Here is a 21,198-nt window from a genome sequence, read left to right on the forward strand (position 1 = left end):
CATCGGGCGGGGCTGGGCACGGCCGAGGGGTGACCGGGGGCGGTGAGACGAGCTCCAGCTCCTCCGGTGTCGCGTGTCCGGGAGGGGATTCTTGAGAAGACGTTTTATATATTGGGTTTTTTTCGGTTTCGGAACCTCTGTCCAGGCTCCTGTGGCAGCCTGGCGAGGTGGGGCTTGTTCCTCTTCTGGGGCTCCGTGTTTTTCCATTGAAATCTCCCCACCTTCCAGTGAAAAGGAAATCGTCTGTTTTCTATAGATACATTTTTTCCATCCCTTCCACGAAACCCTATTTTCGGCAGCATCCATCTGCGGTGAAGCTTTGGAGCAACAACCGAGATCAGTGACCCTCATGATGTGGACCTTTCTGGGTATCGCCTCCTTCATTTACGTGTATAAAAAGTGTGGAGACCTCATGACTTACGCTAATAAGGAGGTGCTGCTCTCCGTGCTGGTGTTTTTCTCGCTCGGCTTGGTGCTGTCCTACAGGTACCACTTCAGGGGGCCCCGGCAGCGGCAGCAGCAGAAGCAGAAGTCGCACCTGGGGGTTCTCTCTGATGTGCTTTCAGCATTGCCGCTGGTTGGCTTCTTCTGGGCCAAACCCACCCCGGCGTCTCAGCAAGTTGAGCAGCCCAAATCCAGAAAGGTAAGTTGGATTCAGACGCAGCACGTGAGGTGAAAGGTCCTGCTGCTCTTCCCTCTGGCCACTGCCCCTCTGCTCTGGTGAGGGAAAAGAGCTAAGAAAGGGGTGGACAGGGTTTGTCTTTAGGTGCTGGATGTTTGATTTGTCATATTTTGTGTCAGTTTTGGATGGCAAAAGAAAGTGTCAAACTTACTTAAGCGGTAGACCAGGGGTTTTCTAGCATCAAAACAAATATGTTTTAAAAAAGATTAGGAGTAAAAGGTTGTCGTAGCAGCAGAAAAATATCTTCGGTTGCCAGTCTGTTGTAGAGCTGAAGGACTGGAGAATCTCTCCTATGAGGAGAGGCTGAGTGGCTGTCCAGAACGGAAGTCTGTGTGTTAATACCTGCAGGGAGGGTGCAAGGAAGGCTGTGCCAAGGCTTTTTCCATCAGTGCCCAGTGACAGCAAGAGAGGTGCTGAGCACAGACTGAAACAGATGTTTGCTCTGAGCATTAGGAGGCACTATTTACTGTCAGGGTGACTAAGCACTGCAACGTTCCCAGAGAGGTGGAAGAGTCTCCATCCTTGGAGGTATAGGAAACAGGGCCCAGGCCAGTCTGCTCTGATCCTGCTTGAATGGGGGCTTTGGACCCCATGATGTCCAGAAACCCTTTCCAACCTCTGCCATTCTGTAACTCTCTGATGAGCTTCATAATATTTATGGATAAACACATTTGTTTATGCAACTGCAGATAGAGTTACTGGGAAATGATTGCTGACCTATTGCTTGTACAGTAGGCACAGGACTTGCTCAGATAGTCAGTCTGTTCCCTTGAGCCTTGCATGAGCCTTGCTGTGGAACAAGTGGAGAGCTGTAGGTGGTGCCTGGAGCTTAGCTGGAGTCCTGCCATCCAAGACCATGAACTGGACAGAGATATCAAGTACATCTGTGGTCAGCACTATTTGGCTCCTTTCCTATGTACTTCTGGGCAATTTCACATGAGCACTGACCACTCACACAGAAGTACATGAAACTGGTTGTGGCTGCAAGTCAAAGGTTTTTGATTTTTATTTAATTTTTCTGTTCAAGCCTGCCTTTACCAATTTCTTGTGTTACCTGAATTCAGAGTTTTGCACTCTCTTGCTGTATTGTAGATATAAACATGACACTAGGCCACTAAAAATTCTGGTGTCAGTGTGTTTCACTGATGCAATCATATTTTTACCAATGTCAGCGCTGCAGTGCTGAGGCATTTGTGAAAGACTGAATTGAACTCTCATCTACCAGCTGGAGAAATGATTTGCAGCTTTGCAATGGAGTTGCCCTTAAAATTATTTTTCACTTTGAAGTGTACGTGATTAGGTGCTGTTGGGGAGGTTCTATAACAGAGCTGATTTAAGATACCAGTTTCTGTATTAACTGATGTCCAGTGCAATATATGTCACTTCTTAACAGCTTTAAATGTAGACGAATGGTGATATTGATTATACTTTTAGATGTTACGTGACTCTTCATTTCAGGACTACTTCTTAAAAGCATTTCCCAGGCAGCTGCTTCTGCTGACACTTTTTCATTCTGAATATTACCATAAGTTGCTGTTTAGTTAGTTAAGTAGGTTCACTTAGAGTATAATTTAAAAGGAGTATGTTTTCCAGAGAAATAAATTTTCCAGTAAATCTAATACCTTTTTTATTAAAAAGTGCTAAGGCCGCTGTGCTAGAGTGGTTCACTGGCATGAAGGTATCAGTCTTACTTTATAGGACAAGAATATGGGACAGCCTTTTCTTACTGCTTTTTATAGCAGCTTTCAATCTCTGACAGTTTTGTTTGTGCTTTGTCTTGGATCAGCAGGGCAGGTTTTAGCCAGGGTCTTGATTTGCAGCAGTGTTGGTTTTTCTTTTCTCTGCTTGTTGTGCTTTTGTTGCCTTGTAGAGTATGACAAATTCAATTTTGGACAAAACTAAACTGCAAGGTGCCTTCCAACTACCAATGCACCCTCATTACCCTGGCTCAGAGTAGAGCTGCTCCAAAGTCAGCCCACTTGACAAGATTATGGTACATATCCATTGGCATGTGTAACTTTGTTGGCTTTGTTTTCTAAAGGGTAAAAGAGAAGTGAACTTCTCAGATGTATATCTGACAGAGACCGCTCCAAACACAACACTGTCACCCCAATATGATCCAGAAATTATCATTGTGGGATCAGGTGTCCTTGGTTCTTCCTTGGCCACGGTGCTTTCAAGAGATGGAAGGAAGGTGACTGTCATAGAGAGGGATCTGAAAGAACCTGACAGGATAGTTGGAGAATTGTTGCAGCCTGGAGGATTCAATGCTCTTCGGGACTTGGGTCTTGAAGGTGGGTACATTTCAAAGTGTAAATAGATGTGTAACACAAGAGTTACTATGCTCAACAATGTATTTAGTAAAAGTATGCCTACAGGAAAAATTAAGAAAAACATTATCTGCACTTAACATTTGAATTAAAATCACTTGTGTATTTCCAGTTTGCTATTTTGAAAACTCTTCTTTCAACATGTGTATTTTATTTAAGAAAATTGGACCCTGTGTAAAGAAATGCCTTTAATAAATAATTAATTAGGCTTGCTTTAAAACTTGTTTTAACCCATCTGTTGGCTTTTATCTTGCAGATACAGTAGAAGGTATTGATTCACAAATAGTAAATGGTTACATAATTCATGATCTAGAGAGCAAATTGGAGGTTGAGATTCCTTATCCAACATCTGAAGATGGACGTGTGGCCAGTGGAAGATCTTTTCATCATGGCCAGTTTATCATGGGCCTTCGAAGGGCAGCTATGGCAGAGCCCAAGTGAGTCATTGTGAAAGCACAGCTGGGATCCAGAGATTCAGAAGCATTGTTCCCATCATTTCCATGAGATTCCTTAACCATTCCCCAACCCAGAGGGCTGTGATGAGCAAGAGTGAGAGAACATAGCAGCTAGAGTTACTTATTCTGCTCTCTGTAGACAAGTTCATAAGTTATATACACATCATATATGTATATATCACTTTGGGACAACTTAATCTTTAAGGGAGTATGGGCTTTAAATATTAGGCAAGATATTTCCCCATCTGTGAGAGAGAACCGTTCACAGGTGCAGGGTTGATTCTCTTCTGCTGATTCTTAGGTTTGGCATTTTACCAGAAGTAGTGACCTCTTCTTGGTGAGCAGTGCACAGAACTTCTTCAGGCAAGGCATGAATGGCAAATCTGGCACTATTTGTTAGAGCACAGAGTGCTTTGGGTTAGAAGGGATGACCTTTAAAGGTCAGGTAGTCCAACCCTCTACACTGGGCAGAAGCATGTAGCTTTGAGACTGATGTTATCAATGATGATAGAAATCAAGCGTTTACATTTGTATGTTGTTTTGCTTTCTTTTTTGACAACAAGAAATGAACCAAAGTAACTAAAAAGGAGCATTAAATGGAAGTAACTCTTTCCAGTTAATAATTTGTATGTTTCAGAATACCGAAGACAATTTCTTTTCATAATTAAAAGAAAAAAAGGTGCTTTCTCTTAACTGTTTTCTTTCTTCTATAAAAGAGATAAGAAGTAACCTTTTATTGAAAAAGAATAGATTCTATGTGCTGCTTTCTGTGTGGTATTTTTTTTGTATTGTCTTTTTTCCCCCCTAAATGATTTTTTTCCCCTAAGAATATCATAATGCCATATGTCCTTTTACAAGGGACATATGGCATTATCATATCTTTACCTAACATCTTTATTCTGAGCTGGAAAATTGCTTTCTCCTTTCATATTTGTTATATCATATGAATTACTAAAAGCGGCACTAAAGATAGCAGCTCTGTAGTACAGTTGCAATTAATGGTGTCTGTGTTCACTAGCTCTGAAAGCTAAAACCTTCTTGAGGCTCTAAGTTCAATGACATTTGGGCATCTGAGTGCTCACTCAACTTGTGGGAAAAACTCCAGTAGCTGTACACAGTCTCTGAAACAAAAACTTGCAAAAATCATATTTGTGACTTGAATGAAATTCTTTCCCATTTTCCACACACTCCTAAATGCTTGTTTTGTGTATACTTGCTTGCTATTTAATTTGTGGCATAGAAAACTGCAAGTTTATGTGCAGTGAAAGATCAAGAACTCTTAATAGTGCTAGGAGATTTTGGGTTTTATTACAAAGCTTTTGAGGATATAGGGGATAATTATTAGTGATTAGTATATCCTCTTTATAAGCACTAGGCAATATGAATGTGTTTTAGATAAGTAAAGTCATTTTTGCTGCAGAAGGAGGTAAGGCATCATTTGTTCATAATAATAAAATAATTATATATAATTATAATAAACTCACTTATAGTGGATGAGAACAAGATGAAAAAGTGAGCACTTAGGTAACTGAAATGACAGCTGTAAAAGAAACGTAGAGCTGATAGAATCCTCACTCATAACCATTCATATATGATACAGCCAACGTGCCTGTTTATTGTCAAATTAAGCCAGTCATGAGCTGCTCTGAAATGTCTGTGCTGGATGCCAGGGGAAAAAAACATTACTTGAGATGCTTGTATTCCTTTTAAGAGCCTAAAATAGCAAGGTGTTGTATTCTTACATGCACCTTTAGCTCAGTTCTTAAAGCTGTGGAATTCCATCTGGATATGGAATATTTGCAGGAGATTGAGTGTCCCATTTCAAGCTGCTAAGTCTGAAGCGCTGTGAGCAGGTCTAAGAGCTTGGACCCAACAAAGAATATAAGTTTAGAGAGATTTAATTTCTGAACTGAAAATAGCTCTGGTTGGGAGATAGAAGCAGGGGATGCTCCACTCGAACATGTTAGCAGAACTTTAAAAGCATAAATAGAAAAAAACCAGAACTCTCTCCCAAATTCCTGAGGTGACAAGCTAGATATGTGTCCTAGGCAGGTTAGGTTAGTTTGGACTGCTCTGAGAATTATGTGCCTGACTTTTATCTAGCGTTCATGTTAAGGGTTTAAGTGCTGCTGATCCTGCTCTTAAATTCTCCTCAGAGCTAGTTCTCACCTGCACTGTCAGCGATTCCTAGCTTTTAGTAGGGATGACTCAGGCAGCTCCCTGATTTCTGACCGTTATTAGGTGTGAACTCCTCTCAGCATCTCTCACAGGGACATGGGGCACAGTTGGGGAATCCACTCAGTGACAGGATGTTTATGATAAACAGTACAGTCTTTAGAATATTCAGGTATCAAACCAAAGGTAGTGTCAAAGTGAAATTTATGACCAACACTTTTTGACATTTAATGTGGTTTCAGAAAGTGTTCAAGAACCCTTTTTTTGCAAAATTTTAATCATGTTGGCAGAGACAACATTGTTGAAAATTTGGTTTTCTATCTATGTCTAGTGCCTTGGAATGCTGGCATCATTAATCCTCTTCTGTTTTAACCCCTCTGTTTCACTTCAGTGCAAAATTCATTGAAGGGACTGTGTTACAGTTACTTGAGGAAGATGACTGTGTTGTGGGTGTTCAGTACAAGGACAAAGAAACTGGTGACACTAAGGTAAGAGCTTTCTGTTATAATCTTTGTTAAACTGTTGAGAAAATTGAGGGTTGCTTTATACATATAATTTTTTAGAAGCTTGTATTTCAGACCACTGGTACAGAAATAATGTAGTTATCAAGAAAGCCAAAGATTCAATAAAGGGAGATTATTTTCTAGTGCATACAGTCTGGGAATATGGGAATTCTTGTTTTAACTTCTTAGGAAGCTTCTGCTTTCAGTTTCTCTGGAGAATTCAGTTCATTATTTGTTTCATTATGTATATGTCTGGAGTTTAAAATCTTTCAAGAGTTCCTGGTGAAAAGAACAATATATTAAGATTTTTACTTCAGCTGTGTGTAGTGGTCTGCATTTCCACATATACTGCCACCATCTAGTGAGGGACTGAAAATGAAAAAGTTACTTTTTGATAGTGAAAGCTCTGTCTTGTCATTTCTTGGATGACAGAAAAAGAATTTTGGCATATTCTAATGCTAAACTGCTGGTTAAATGCTGTGAAACTGTGTGAGCTTAGGAGAGACCAGTTTGGGTAGAACTCCTGTACTGAAGTTCTGGATATGCTGCCTATTCTCCAGGAAAACCAAACTTGTGATCTTCTTTGTGTACTTTGATGTTCCTTTGATGCCTAAAGTTATGTAGATGCACTCTGATGGGAAAGATGGGAATCTGCCTATGCTGTGCTCCCCTCCATAGTAGATGGAGAAAGTTCCTGAGTAGCTGGAGGATCTTGCTCTGCTCTCTAAGATCAAAGATCTCTGACATCTGTCCATCCCTAAGTCATTTAGAGATGGGACTGGTGGCATAGAACCAAATAGAAGAGAGCCTTTTAAAAGTACTTGCCAAAGCTGTAGGGGAGCAAGCTGGTGGTTTTAGATTGTCTTCAGGCACGTGCCATTTCAGCCCACTCAACAGCTAAGTGCTGCAACAGAGCAGAGAAGTAACAACACCCTTGACCCCTCTTGAGGTAGCTGGAGGAGGAGTGAGTTCCAGGTCGTGTTCCTTGGTCTGTCTTAGCTGCCATGTAAAATAAATGAAACTGTATTAGCAAATCCACTCTAAGAGAATAAGCCACTGAATCACGGGTATGGGAAAGACAGGGATATTGGAGAGGAGGAGGATTTTTTGCATTGAGAAGGGTGTTTGTTGGGATTTATTTCCCAAATTCAATTGGCTTTATCATTCAGGAATGTAGAAGGGTGTTTTTGTTTTATTTTGTTTGAGGGGTAGAAGGGGAACATGTGTATTTTGTTTTGAGTTCTGTTTTTAAGCTTTACACACTTATGGATGTTATTGTTGTAATTTTCAGTGTGACTTATTTGAACACTGGGTGACCAGTGTTCTAGCCTGCATCTTTCCTGAAAGTCTGGGTGTTGTTCTAAAGCCCTTAAGTTTCCTGTCTGTATACTAGGGATAAACAAATTCATGTTTTGTTCTGAATGCTGAAGTTCTGTGGCTGGAAAGAGCTGTTTCATTTGCTGTCTTAGATCTCCTTCGATTTTAGAAATCTAGTATATAAGAAATTTCTATTAAACATTTCTATTTACTTTGTTTCCCTCCCTGTGAGTTTTTACAGCTAGGAAATTCTTAGCTGAATAAAAAACCCAAACTCAAGCCTGTTTACATTCCTTAGCCTGCTTTTATAAAGAAAAGATGCTGTGTTTTGTATGTGTTTTTCTGTTCTTTCCATCCTACACTCTCCACCACATTACCTCTGAGATTTTTATTCTCTTAAATGAGGTTCAAACTAGCCAATATGCTAAAACTTATACACTTTTTCAAAACTAGGCAACTCCAGTAGACTCAAGGTTAGTTGTTTTGACTGTGGAAGAATTGTAGCATGAGTGTTGTACTCATTAGACAGCAGAAAACTGATATGGACAGGTGACTTTGGTCTAATTGCAGGAAGAATCAGAGTTTGCAGTCATCCAGGCTAGGAATCCATAGGAAAGAGGTGAATCTGTAGTAGAGGTAACTCTACTCAGGAGCTCACTTCTATAAGCAGAGACACATAAAACATGTTTTACCTTACTCACATCTCCTGTCATCTGATTTTGTCCAACTTCCCTTCACACAGCAAAAGATGTTAAGGTTTGTGTGACCAAGTGGAGTCAGACTTGAAGATCCTTGTGAGTCCCCCCCACCTCAGAATATTCTATGATTTTATGAATTCACTCCAATACTGGTGGCAACTGCTCATACAGGAACTCAGAGTGATTCACCCATACAATAGTAAAAGATTTCCTAGGAGTACTAATGAAACACAGTGTGCTTTTTTTGCCTTACTTACAAACTGAAAGCTTAAAAGGAGAACTACTTCTTACTGCTTATGCCAAGCAGATGAAATCACTGAAAGATGAGTACTCATACTTGTTGTAAATCTGTTGTCATTTGAAGTTCAGTCACGGAACATGCTGACACTGAGAAAGCTATAGATGGAAGGAAGCACCTACCTTTAAATGCTTCCTAGTATAATAATGTTGTTATATGACCGTAAAAGTACATTTTAGTAACTGGAATTATTTGCTTATGTTCGAGAGGAATGTATGTGTTAAACATTAGAATTTGCACAGACCTTCAGGCTGAGCCTGATGAGTTTGCTCAGATTTGTATTTTGTCTATATATATACTATTTGTCTAGTTCCTAAGTAAATTTGGAACTGCTCAGAGCTCCCTGTGTGTTTTTTTAAAGAAGAGCCTAAGTGCTTATAGCTTGTCAGTTTGTTATAATTTGGTTTGGTTTTCTATAGCTGCTTATACATAGTTCTTTAATTTGAAATTCTTTTTTGTTTCCTTTTTTCTTCTGTGAGCATTACAGAGCAAATACTTCTCTTTGTTGTATTTTTTAATCCAAGTTTCTACACAGTTCCCATAGCTGTGTTTTCTAAAAAAGCTGGAGTATATTGTTAGATCAGCTTGTGTAGCAAATAGATAAATAGGAATACAAGGAAGGCAAACCCCACAGTATTTCGAATACCTATGTTGGGAATTGCTGCTCATTGTTCTGTAGCAAAATTGATGGTGTCTTATCTTTATTTTTAATTTATGCTGCAGGAACTTCATGCTCCACTTACAGTTGTAGCTGATGGACTTTTCTCCAAATTCAGGAAAAACTTGATATCCAGCAAAGTTACTGTTTCATCTCATTTTGTTGGTTGCATTTTGAAGGTAACTTTTAAGTTACAATACTATATAAACCACTATGCTGTTGCCGAAGGTGGGGTACCTTGTAACCCATATGAACATATTTGCCTTCAGGACCTACAAACTTCAAGAGAGAAAGTGGTGTCCTGATTTTGGACTGGGAATCTGGGTTGGTAGCTGGGTGGTTGGAGAATCCAGGTAGAAATCCTGTCTGGTTCTTTCATTCTATGTCTGCTGCATTAACTGATGCATTAACAGCAAAAATAATTAAGCATGAGCTGAAGCTAACAGAATTTTCACACTACCTGGGAACACTGACTGGTAGGAACTCCAGTACTTTTTGGGTCTCTAATCCAGTTAGCACTGCCCAAGTTTGTCTACTTTTGGAATCTCCTTTAAGATCTCATTAGATAGGGCCCTGTGATTCTTCTTCAGTTGTTTCTCCAAGTAGTTATATTTAGACTAGTGGATTTCTTTCCCTCCCACCACTTTCTTTATGAAAGGAAAACAAAATTATCTTACTGAAAACTCCTACATTGATTATGTTACAGGTTTTTAATGGCATATATTAAATCTTGGTGAGGCATTCAAATGAAATGGATAAGTTAGTGATTCTAGTAAATATTAAAATGTATTGGCAAAAGAATTGTTGCTACACTGGAATTCAGAACTTTCTTTTTGCAAACATTTCTTCATTCAAGAGAATAATAACACAAGCTTAATATGATGGAGGATTTTATTTAAAAGTGTTTTAGAAAATTATTTTGTTTGTCTGATGTTTAATAGCCTTTCATTAATCAGTCTCAATCTTTCTTCCCCTTCTTTCCTTTTTAAGGATGCATCACAGTTTAAAGCTAATTATGCTGAACTTGTTTTAGCTAAAACAAGTCCAGTACTAATCTATAAGATTTCTTCCACTGAAACTCGGGTCCTTGTTGATATTCGAGGGGAAATGCCAAAAAATTTAAAAGAGTACATGATTGAGACCATTCATCCACAACTACCTGGTAAGTCTGGAAAGACTTCTAGAGAATTGTCACATTTATTTATGTCAAAAAAAAGGGGACACATTTCATTGAATTGATAGAACTGTGTGGCTTTTTCCATGTACACAGTCACAGTTTCAGGAGCCATTTACCCTTCTTTGGTTGCACACCACACAAGACACAGAAGTTTGTTCAGCTCACATCTATGAGGTCAGCAATTCAGGATTATATAAAGCAGTTCAGGATTATGTAAAGGTGAGGTCAGCAATTCAGGATTATATAAAGCTCTGGGGTCCCCAGCACAGGAAGGACATTGACTTATTGGAATGAGTCCAGAGGAGGCCACCAAGTTGACCAGAGGGATGGAGGGCTCCTCCCATGAGTAGAGGTTGAGAGAGTTGGATTTGTTCAGTCTGGAAAAGAGAAGGCTTTGGGGGGACCTAACTGTGGCCTTCCAGTACCTGAAGGGGCTCTACAAGAAAGATGGGGCAGAGCTATTGACAAGGGCATCAGTGACAGGACAAGGGGGAAGGAGTTCAATTAGAGAGTGGGTTTAGATTAGATATTAGGAGCAAATTATTTACTGTGAGGGTGGTGAGGAACTAAACCAGATTGCTCAGGGATTTTGTGGTTGCCACATCCTTGGAGATATTCAAGGACAGGTTGGATGGGACTCTGAGCAGTCTGGTCTAGGGAAAGTCTCTCCCCCCATGGCAGGGGAGTTGGTACTACATCATCTTCAAGGTCCCAGTCCAACCCATACCATTCATTCTATGACTCTGTGATATCTCAAAGATATTAAAAAGGATCATGTACAAATTATTTGTGTCTTTGTCTAACTACTATAGCTAAAATATTTGGTTGTTGCAGATCATTTAAAGGAACCATTCTTAATAGCAGTTCAGAACGATCGTTTAAGGACTATGCCAGCCAGCTTCTTGCCTCCCTCAGCTGTAAACAAGAAAGGTGGGTATTATGAAATAAAAAGGAAGAAAAAAGGCATTATCAGCATCCTCTGGGGCATAGAACTTTGTTGTCTTGGATGTATATTTGTTGTTCAATATAGCTGTCTCATGGATCTTCTATAAAAAATAAAGTTTTGAAAATGTGTACCTTGGGCAAAATTTAACTGGAATGTTTACATTGACACCAGATGTTAAGTCAACGCCTGCTTTATCTGTAAATTTAATTTACTCAGTTGCTCAAGCTTATACAATGTGGCCTTTCTAAGAAAAAGATAAAAAATTAAAGAAATTAACTTTAAAAGTGTGTTCTTTGACACATGAACATGCATACCTATAGGGAAAAAATAGTTTGACCTTGATTATCTTAAAGCTGTTTTAAGCCTTTTAATTAAAAGACATACTTTGTGGTTTTTGCTTTTTATTTTCTAGTTGCTATGCATCTTATTTTCTGGTGGGAATGAAATCTTAGTAAGTTTGATGTTCTTTATAGAATATTTCAATTTTAAGATTCCATAAGAGAATCTTATGCAGTATCCTATTGTTTTTCTCTTCTACCTAGGTGTTCTTCTTTTAGGAGATGCATATAATATAAGACACCCTCTAACTGGTGGAGGAATGAGTGTTATTTTAAATGATGTTAAAATATGGAGAAGTTTGCTCCAGGATATCCCAGACCTTTATGAAGATTCTGATGTTCTTAAGGTGATTCTTTATTTTGGACTTATTTTAGACAGTTTCTGCTGAAATTCGGTGACATACTTTTAAGTTTTATGCAACCCAGGGACAAGTAAGTTGTTGGTGAGGCATAGCAGTTTTCAAAGCTTTGGCTAGAATAATCAGATATCAGGCATTCACCAGTGGATGTGAATTAACTGCTGTTCTGTGTGCCAAGAGGCACTTTCAAGACTTTGCACACTGACCTGCTGTGTTTTCTTAAGGAGACTTGTGTGCTGTGTCTAGTCAGGATGCTTTGCTGGGATAACCTGATATTCCCATTTTCATAGGACATTTTCAACCAGATTGATCCTAAATGTGGTGGGTTTGAACCATTGCACTTGTGTGAGTGGAACTTGGACAATAATGAGCTTGTGTACCCACTCTTTCAAGAGACATCTCAGCCTGGCCTCTTGCCTGCTGCATTAATCTGAGTAGTAAATTAGAAGGGATTCTTCTTACTCAGGATCTGCTCCATCAGTGTTCATGCAAGGTTTATTTTTTCTGTGATACTTAGTCCCAAAATTCTGATGAGTAGATAGTAAGATTTATTTATTTGATTCCTGTTTTTAACAGGGCTAGGTGTATTGTCTTGGCTAAATTACAGGTAGTATAATTGTAGACTACAAGTAGATGATTCCAAAAGTGTATTTGAAAATTGAGAAGCACTTAGAGGAACCCTGTATGCCAGGACACTTCAGGACTTCCCTGACCATATGCAGACACTTTTATGGCAGCTAGTTACCTCAGACTTGGTCATTTCCTATTTATTACCAGTAAATTGAGGGAACTAGCTGAGCATTATCCTTCAAGTTGCAGCTGTATCCCAGACACCCCCTGTAGGATGAGAAACATGCTCTGGAACAACCTTTTCCCTCCTACATTTAAGGTGAGGGGAGCCTGGATAACTGGTTTGACAAGTTTATGAGATTCCTTAATGACCTAGCTTGGAATCAATCTAGCATATCACTAAATCCCTTCTACATATTCCTGAGCATGACTCTTGCCACCTCACCTCTTTGGGAATCTTTTGAATGTTCCTTTGTATTTACTGACAGAAATATTTCTTTTTCTTATGTTTTTTCAGGCAAAAAGAACATTTTACTGGTCAAGAAGAAAATCTCATTCTTTTGTAGTGAATGTTCTTGCCCAGGCACTTTATGAGCTCTTTGCTGCCACAGATGGTAAGTATATCTTGAAGTTAACCTCTGATTAATTACAACTTGGTAAATAAATATGACTGGGAAGGGGATGTCCATGTCTGTGTGTGTGTATATTGTTATATATTGAAAATATATCAATCAAAGAATTTTAAGTTTTCTTGTGTTCTCTGCATAGATTTCTAGATAGAGTTTTAGCAATGTGAAGGCAAGTCTGGAGTTAGGACTAAATAACAAACCAAAGAAAACAATAGTCAGTTAATACAAAAATACATAGATATTCTGTAAGACTACAGTTTGTATAAATAAAAGCAGCTTGAAGTCCAGCTGAACTGAACAGAAAAACAGCTACCAAAGTCCTGTATTTAATATCAGTATTGTGCATGCAGGAAAATGTTTCAGTATGTGTTGATTATATCTGTTTTATAATTTTATAGATTCCTTGCATCAGCTAAAGAAAGCCTGTTTCCATTACTTCAGACTTGGAGGAGAATGTGTCGCAGGTCCCGTTGGATTGCTCTCAGTGTAAGTTCACTGTGCTGGCAGTGGTTATTGTGAGCCCCTGAGAGATCTGCTTTGCTCCCATCAGGCTGCTCAATACAGGGAGCATGGCCCACATGAGCATAGGTTTTAAGATTATACTGAAGGTTGGAACTTTATTGGAAATTGTGTCTTTAAGTGCTAGTTCTTTTTTTTTTTCTTTTTTTTTTTTTAGAGGCATAAAAAAGACCACTAAAAAGCTGGTGGCCCCTACTGTAGGTGGCACAGGAATTTGAATAAGGTAGAGGGGTCCAGAGGAGCTGGTGGAGATGTTTCCTACTTGACAAGCTGAGAGTAGTGTTGGGTGAGGCCTCCCATAAAAAGCTGTAAGGAACAGGGAAATCTCTAGCTACGAAGGTGTTTGAATGACTCCTCAGAAACTTGTGAATGCACAGTAAACCCTACTACTCTGAACATAAGAGAACATGTGCTTTTATATTTCTCTCCTTTTGGACTGAGAGCTAAAACTGAAAAGCCTGTTTAAAATATTCCTCTGGCAGAAGACAAAGAGTAAGAGGTAGACAAAGAGAACTAGAAATGAAGAGAAAGCAGCAGTGTATGTTGGCCTTGCCATAGAAGGGAATGCAGAGTGTGGAGCAGCCCAAGAAAACCAAGTTTGTATTTTTCAGTTCGGTTGGCAGGACCACATCTGCCTGTATCAGAAAGGGGTGTGTGATCTTGAGTGGAGGTCTGTATTTGTAAAATGGAAGTTTTTCAGTTCTTTCTGATGTTGTTTATTTACTAGTTTTATCTGTTTATTTTTAATGCAGGTTATCTCCCAAACCAATGGTACTGATTGGCCACTTCTTTGCTGTGGCCTTGTATGCAGTTTATTTTTGCTTTAAGTCAGAGTCCTGGATCACCATGCCTCGAGCAATTTTCAGTAGTGGAGCTATTCTTTACCGGAGCTGCTCTATAATATTTCCACTTATTTACTCTGAAATGAAGTATTTAATCTATTAAAATCCAGGGTAAAGTGACTGGAGGAAGAAAGCATGAAAATCACAATGCCTTCAAAATCTTTGGACATGTATTATTTAATATTGTATCATGTTCTCCTCAAAATGCAATTTCCTTGATAAGGTTTTAACTTAATTTTGGTTTTGTGGTTCTATACATATATATTATATGTAAATATTTTTTCTTTGCAATTTAAGTTCAAAAAGGAGTTAGCTGTTTACAAAGACCATAATTAAGTGTTGATGTGGTAGATAATTGCCAGTTTTGACAGAATTTCTTTCCTTGCTTTATGCATTGCTGAGTGCACCACTAATATTAATAAACAGAGAAGTGAAAATTGTAAACCATATGCTGCTATTATCCTTCATGCTTTTTTCTGTTCAGTAGTTCCACAGACTTTATTACTGTGAAATAGTGTAACATTCTTGATTTGGTTATTTCATTAGGATTTGCATCTGTTCTGTTTCAGTTGCAGCTAAGATACTGGTCTGTTGATACTTAAAAGGACACTGTAAAGGATGTCAGATCTTGATGTGTCACTATATCTTTAATTTCAATTACTGTTGCAAGTGCCATGTTGCTCTTCTGAATTCCTTCTTTACACCAGAATTCATTTTAACAAGTAATAACCAAATCTTTGCTTTGTTGGCTACTGCAATGCACTCAGGTAGTGAAAGCACATGTTTTTGAAAATTTCTTCTTATCTCATTTCCTTTCAAAACCTTGAAAGTTTGGGGTTGTTCTGCTTGGTCTGTGTGCAACTGAAGTTTAACACTGCCATGAACTGAAGCACAGCAACAAACTGTATCCAGTGAAACAAATTAAGTCCAGGCTATTTCCAGTAGACAGTAATCTTTAATATTACTTCTGAAAATTAATGAAAAGCACCATGAAAGTGTCCTTTTAATACTTGGAGTGTGGTGGGATTATTTTTCCTGTAGGAATTACTGCATGCTACTAAAGAGTTCATGTCTATTCCTATTGGTCACTATTCCTCTCGATGTTACCAGTGTGATTTCCTTTGCTCTTGTGCATCTGCATTTTCTCTACCTTTCTTATGATTTGTTTGGATATCACTGTATGGCTCTGCTCTTTTGGCATGCCTAAACAATCACACATGGGTGCAGCCAGCACTCTGGAGAGTAGTAACAGGTTTTTATTCTTCTGTACTGGTGAAACTGTGACTCTACCTTGAAAATGACAGATTGCATAAGCTGTGTATAAACATCCATTTTATCTTGGACTGTGAAAAAGATCTGTGGAGAGACTTTATTTAGTATTTTATTTGATGGATATTTCAAATGACTTTTTCTTTTCCAGAAGCAAAAGTATGTATATTTTTCTAACCATGATGACTTTTGATACCCTCTTGAAATTACATTCATCATGAATATGTCTATGTTGAAACTTTAGGGTAAAGTACTAATATTTTCAAATATCATTATATGTGGTAACTAAATTATGCCCCTTTAAGGGTACACAAAGTTTGCAGGATTTATACAAGTGTTTTCAAAATTTGTGACAATTTTGAAAATAATTGATTAATTTTACATTTTTTATTTTTTTATATTATTTGCAGTCAGTCTCTTTAAAATCATGGATAAAAAGTCCTGAGCCAAATACACATCCTCAGCTTACGTAAATAAAAAGTTATTATATCTGTAGATTATTTTTTTTTGTGTATCTCTGCTTAAAGAGTTTTGTTAAATTCTAATTTATCTGCTTAAATGTACATATATATGTAAGGACTTTTTCCTTCTTGTCCTGAATTCAGTGCCTGGTTAAGTGTCTTGATCAGGGTAGCAATCACTTCTTGGAAATTGCTGGGGAAGAGATAAATGTGGGTTGTGTGTGCGTGTGTGTGCATGTGTAAGAAGGATCAACCTGAAAATACAACCTTGAAATGGCTGCATACCTTGTCCTCGGGGCAAGAGGAAATGCTTACTTTGAATTATCAGACAGAGTGGGATTGTTGGGACATGGAGCAACACAGGATGGGGCTTCTGGCTGAGATTGCTGATGAGCTGGTCTTTAGTTCATTGGCTGGGTGCCTACTCCAGCTGGTGGTGGCCCACGGGCTCTGCCCCAAGGAAGAGCTGCAGGGCAGAATTTCAAGCTGTGTTCTATGGTCCCTGACTGCAGTTATTTTCTCATGGATGCAGAGGGATGTTGGGTGGTGGAGGAGAAGTCATGAGAAAAGCAGTTCTTGAGTCAGCTGAGACTAAGAAGAGCAAAGCTGGCAGTGAGTGAGTCATGTCCATAGGTAAAACAGCCAAAAATGGAATCCAACAGCACCTAGTGCTAAGCCACAGCATGCAGCAAATGATCTGCAAGAATCCTTATTTTCATTCTCTACATCTATATGCCACAAATAAAGCAGCATGTGAGGAAGGTTTTTCACAGGCATGATTCAGAATCTGAGAGGAGCAGAATGCAGGTGTATTTGGTGCAACTTGTGAGTTGTTTATCTATTTTCTAACTCTGAAGAGGTTAATTCAAAGGATTTCTACACTGCAACATTTAATGGCAATGATGTGCTGTTAGGTAAGTGGGGTGGGCACAAGGAGATAGGAGTTGTGGGATGTGGTTATCCCTCTCTTCCAGGACTGGTGCAGCTGCAGGTGCTGGAGAGTGTAGAGGAAGAAGAGAAGTAGCTACGTAGTGGTGAGTTTGTAGATGTTCACCTGGTGCAGGAGTATGAAAACTTGCTTGTAGTGGAAAGAGGAATCTGACAGTATCATGGAATCATAGAATCATAAACTTTGGAATAGACTGCCAAGATCAAGTCCAAGCTTTGACAACACCACCATGTCAACTAAACCACAGCACTAAATGCCATATCCGGTTGCTTCTTGAACATGGGTGGTGAGTCCACACTTGCCTGAGCAGCCCACTCCAATGCATAACCACCCTTCCAGTGAAGAAACTCTTCCTGATGTACAACATGGACTGCACCTGGCAGAGCCTGAAGCCATTTCCTCTTGTCCTGTCACTGATTGCTTGGGAGAGGAGACAGACCCTGACCTGGCTACAGCCTCCTTTCAGGCAGTTGTAGAGAGGGATAAGGTCTCTCTTGAGCCTCCTTTTCTCCAGGCTAAGCACCCCCTGCTCCCTCAGCACCTCCTCAAAATATTTGTGCTCCAGACCTTTCCCAGCTCCATTGCCTTCTCTGGGCCCACTCCAGCCCCTCAGTGTCCTTCTTGTAGCGAGGGGCCCGAGACTGGACACAGGATTCAGCTGCTGCACTGCAGAAGGGGTATGTCACCAGGATATTTACTGAAAAATCCCTTTGCCAGGATTTCTTCTCCTGGGAAGCTGGGAAGCTTCAGCTTCTCCCTGTTTTGCTGCTTTGCAGTGTGATTTGGAGATTGAAACAATTCACATGCTGGGTAAACAATTTAATGACCAGTCATGGTCCAGCTGTGTCAAGGCTTTGAGGAGTCATGGGTTTTTATTATTCACTCTTTTCTAGCCTTCTGGTGTATCCTTTCTCTATAGTTTAGTATAGTTTTTAGTATATAATTTCTTTTAATATAATATCATAAAATAATAAATCAGCCTTCTGAGAGCATGGAGTCAAATTCTTATCTCTCACCTCATCCTGGGGCCCTCACAAACACCACAGAGGTAGGTGGGAAAGGTGTGGAACATGCTGCCTGTGCTGGCTTTCCACGTGTAATCTGTGACCTTTGCGACTTCAGAGGCTGCTCACATCCCCACCAACCTGTGTTGGTCTTTGCTGCAATACTGTTGGTGCTCATGGGTTGTTTTGTGTCAGTAGGGCATTAATTTACTGTTGGGTCACAGTCCTTGTACATATTGCTCTCTGAAACCAGCTTGTGTATTCTGGAGAAAAGTGAAATCCGTTCAATCCAGAATAAATATGGGCAGTTGATAAATTATTCATCCTGAAATTCTGGCTTGTTCAGCATGACACAGTACTACAATGGAAAATAGTGTCAGCAGTTCCTAAACTGTTCCCTGCGAAGCTCCAAAGAGCTGCACCAGCTCCTGTGCTGTGCAGAGTGAACAGAGGCATGACTAAGCTTGCTGAGATGAAATTACTCAAGGTACTGACAATAAAAGCTGGCAGGGTGTTTTAAATGGTAACTGAAATCCACTGTTAATATAAGCAAAGTAATGTAAATAGGAAGAATAATCCTGATCATAGAATAATTTGTTTTGGAAGGGATGTTTAAATCTCATCTACTCCAATGCTGCTGCAATGAGCAAGGACAGTTTCAGCTAGATGAGGTTGCCCAGAGCCCTGTCAAGCCAGATCCTGAAAGTTTGCAGGATTGGGTATCTACCCTCTATCTCTGTGGGCAACCTGTTCCAGTGTCTCAACATCCTCATTGTAAAAACTTCTTCCTATTGCTAGTATAAATCAGCCCCTTTTCAGTTTAAAACCATTGTCCCTTGTCCTATTGCAACAGGTCCTGCTGCAAAGTTTGTCCCCATCCTTCTTATAAAACACTGTCAAGTACTGGAAGGCCTCAATAAGGTCTCCCAGGAGCCTTATTTCCAGGCTGAACAACTTAGCCTGTTTTCATTGGAGACTGACCTTATCCTCTAATCTTCCAGGCCCTCCTCTGGCCCTGTTTTGACAGGTCTGTGTTCTTCCTGTGCTGGGCACCCCAGAGCTGGATGCAGTTCTCCAGGGATGGTCTGACAAGAGCAGAGCAAAGGGGGACAATCACCTCCTTTGCCCTGCTGGCCCTGCTGCTTTTGATGCAATCCAGAATACAATTGGCTTTCTGGCTGTGGGTGCACACTGCTGGGTCATAGCCAGACCCATCTACCAGCACCCGCAAGTCCTTTTTGGCAGGGCTGGTCTCAGGCCATTTGTTCCCAGCCTCTATAAATACTGGGAGTTTCCTCAATACATATGTAGGACCTTGCATTTGGCCTTGTTGAACCTCATGAGGTTTCCATGGGCCCAGTCCTCAAGTCTGTCAGGGGCCCTCTGGATGGGATCCTGTCCCTCCGGTGTGTCAACTGCACCACTCAGCTTGGTTTCATCTGCAAACTCGTTGAGGGTGCACTCAATTCCAGTGTCTGTGTCATTGGTAAAGATATTGAATAGTATTGGTGCCAATACAGAGCCCTGAAAGACACCACTCATCACTGTCTCTGTCTGAACATTGAGCCATTGACCACTTCCCTCTGGATGTGACCATTGAACTAATTCCTTATTCACAGAACTGTCCACCCACCAAATCCATATCTCTCCAATTTTAAAAGGAGGTAGTGGGTGACCTTGTCAAAGGCCTTACAGAAGTCCAGAGAGCTGACATCTGTAGTCCTTCTCTTGTCCACAGATGAACATACCCCACCACAGAAAGCCACTGGGTTGGTCAGTCAGGACTTGTCCTTGGTGAAGCTGTTCTGACTGTCCTGAATCACCTCCCTGTTCTCCATGTGCTCTAGCACAGCTTCTAGGAGGATCTGCTCCATGGTGTTCCCAGGCTGACAGGTCAGTAGTTCCCAGATTCCTCCTTTTTACTTTTTACCCTTTCTAAAGATGGGTACATTTCCCCTTTTCCAGTTGTATGGACCTGACTGCCATGACTTTTTGGATATCATGGAGAGTGACTTCGCAACTATATCAGCTAATTCCCTCAGGACAGCTGGGTTAATTATTAAAGATTAGGAGCAGGCTGACTTAACAGGCAACAGCTGTAGCCAATAAGAAGAGTGCTATAAAAGAGTGGATTGGTTGGTTGAGGGGAACTGGAGTCAGTTGGCTACTGTGAGAAGAAGGAAGAGTCAGTGCTTAGAGGAGCTGCCTACCAGAAACATCAAGGAGGTATGAAATTCTAGCAATATAGAGCCTTTGCAATATAATGACGATAAAACTCTGGCTCTGTTCTGCTGTCTTGTTCCAGAGGGTAGTTTCTGGGGGGTCCTATTGTCCTAAAATTCAGAGTCCAGATTTTACTCTTTGCCTCACCCACATTCCTCAGGAGTGTGAACTCCACCACTGCACGATCACTGTGGCCCATGCTGCCTCCAATCTTGGTGTCCCAGATGAGCTCACTGCATTCATGGCCATCAGGTCCAGCATTGTGTCCCCTCTGGCAGGGCTGGCTATTACCTGGGTGAAGAAGTTGCCCTCCAGGCATTCCAGGATTCTCCTGCACTGCTTACAGCTTGCTGTGCTACTTCCTCAGTACATCTCAGGGTGGTTGAAATACCCCAACAGGACAAGAGTCTGTGAGTGCTATTGTAAATGCAGGTTCACCAATGAGGGGAAGAGAATGATGCATCTGACTCCATCTTATCAGAAGATATCTATTATACTAAATTATATTAAAGAATACTATACTAAACCGTACCAAAGAATACACAAAAGATACTTATTGAATGCTGAAAAGATAATAATGAAAACTTGTGACTCTTTCCAGAGTCCCAACACAGCTTGGCCCTAATTGGCCAATGAGTCAAAACTCACACCAGAGTCCAATGAAACAATCACCTGTGGGTAAACAATCTCCAAACGCATTCCAGACCAGCACAACACAGGAGAAGCAAATGAGATAAGAATTGTTTTCCTTTTCTCTGAGGCCTCTGTCACTGCCTTTCAGCTTCTCAGGAGAAAA

The 21,198-nt window shown here is 40.1% G+C and overlaps 1 protein-coding gene across 1 annotated transcript; it reads left to right on the forward strand.

Annotated features, from left to right (window-relative positions):
• Positions 1-324: 324 nt before the first annotated feature.
• SQLE (squalene epoxidase) lies at positions 325-16,260 on the forward strand. Its single transcript, XM_005420713.3, has 11 exons — positions 325-643; positions 2,724-2,976; positions 3,269-3,449; positions 6,034-6,130; positions 9,182-9,295; positions 10,107-10,278; positions 11,128-11,223; positions 11,782-11,924; positions 13,024-13,120; positions 13,534-13,621; positions 14,407-16,260. Exons 1-11 carry the CDS (start codon positions 350-352, stop codon positions 14,597-14,599), a joined length of 1,728 nt encoding a protein of 575 aa, XP_005420770.1. The 5' UTR covers positions 325-349; the 3' UTR covers positions 14,600-16,260.
• The last annotated feature ends 4,938 nt before the right edge of the window (positions 16,261-21,198 follow it).

This window comes from Geospiza fortis, unplaced genomic scaffold, assembly GCF_000277835.1.
Source record: "Geospiza fortis unplaced genomic scaffold, GeoFor_1.0 scaffold111, whole genome shotgun sequence".
NCBI lineage: Eukaryota > Metazoa > Chordata > Aves > Passeriformes > Thraupidae > Geospiza > Geospiza fortis.

Bases quoted from the DNA above. Each gene is read 5' to 3' on its own strand.
- SQLE (XM_005420713.3), top strand. From the start codon at position 350: ATGATGTGGACCTTTCTGGGTATCGCCTCCTTCATTTACGTGTATAAA. The intron at 10,279-11,127 runs GTAAGTCTGGAA...TGGTTGTTGCAG, and splicing joins CATTCATCCACAACTACCTG to ATCATTTAAAGGAACCATTC. The intron at 11,925-13,023 runs GTGATTCTTTAT...ATGTTTTTTCAG, and splicing joins AAGATTCTGATGTTCTTAAG to GCAAAAAGAACATTTTACTG.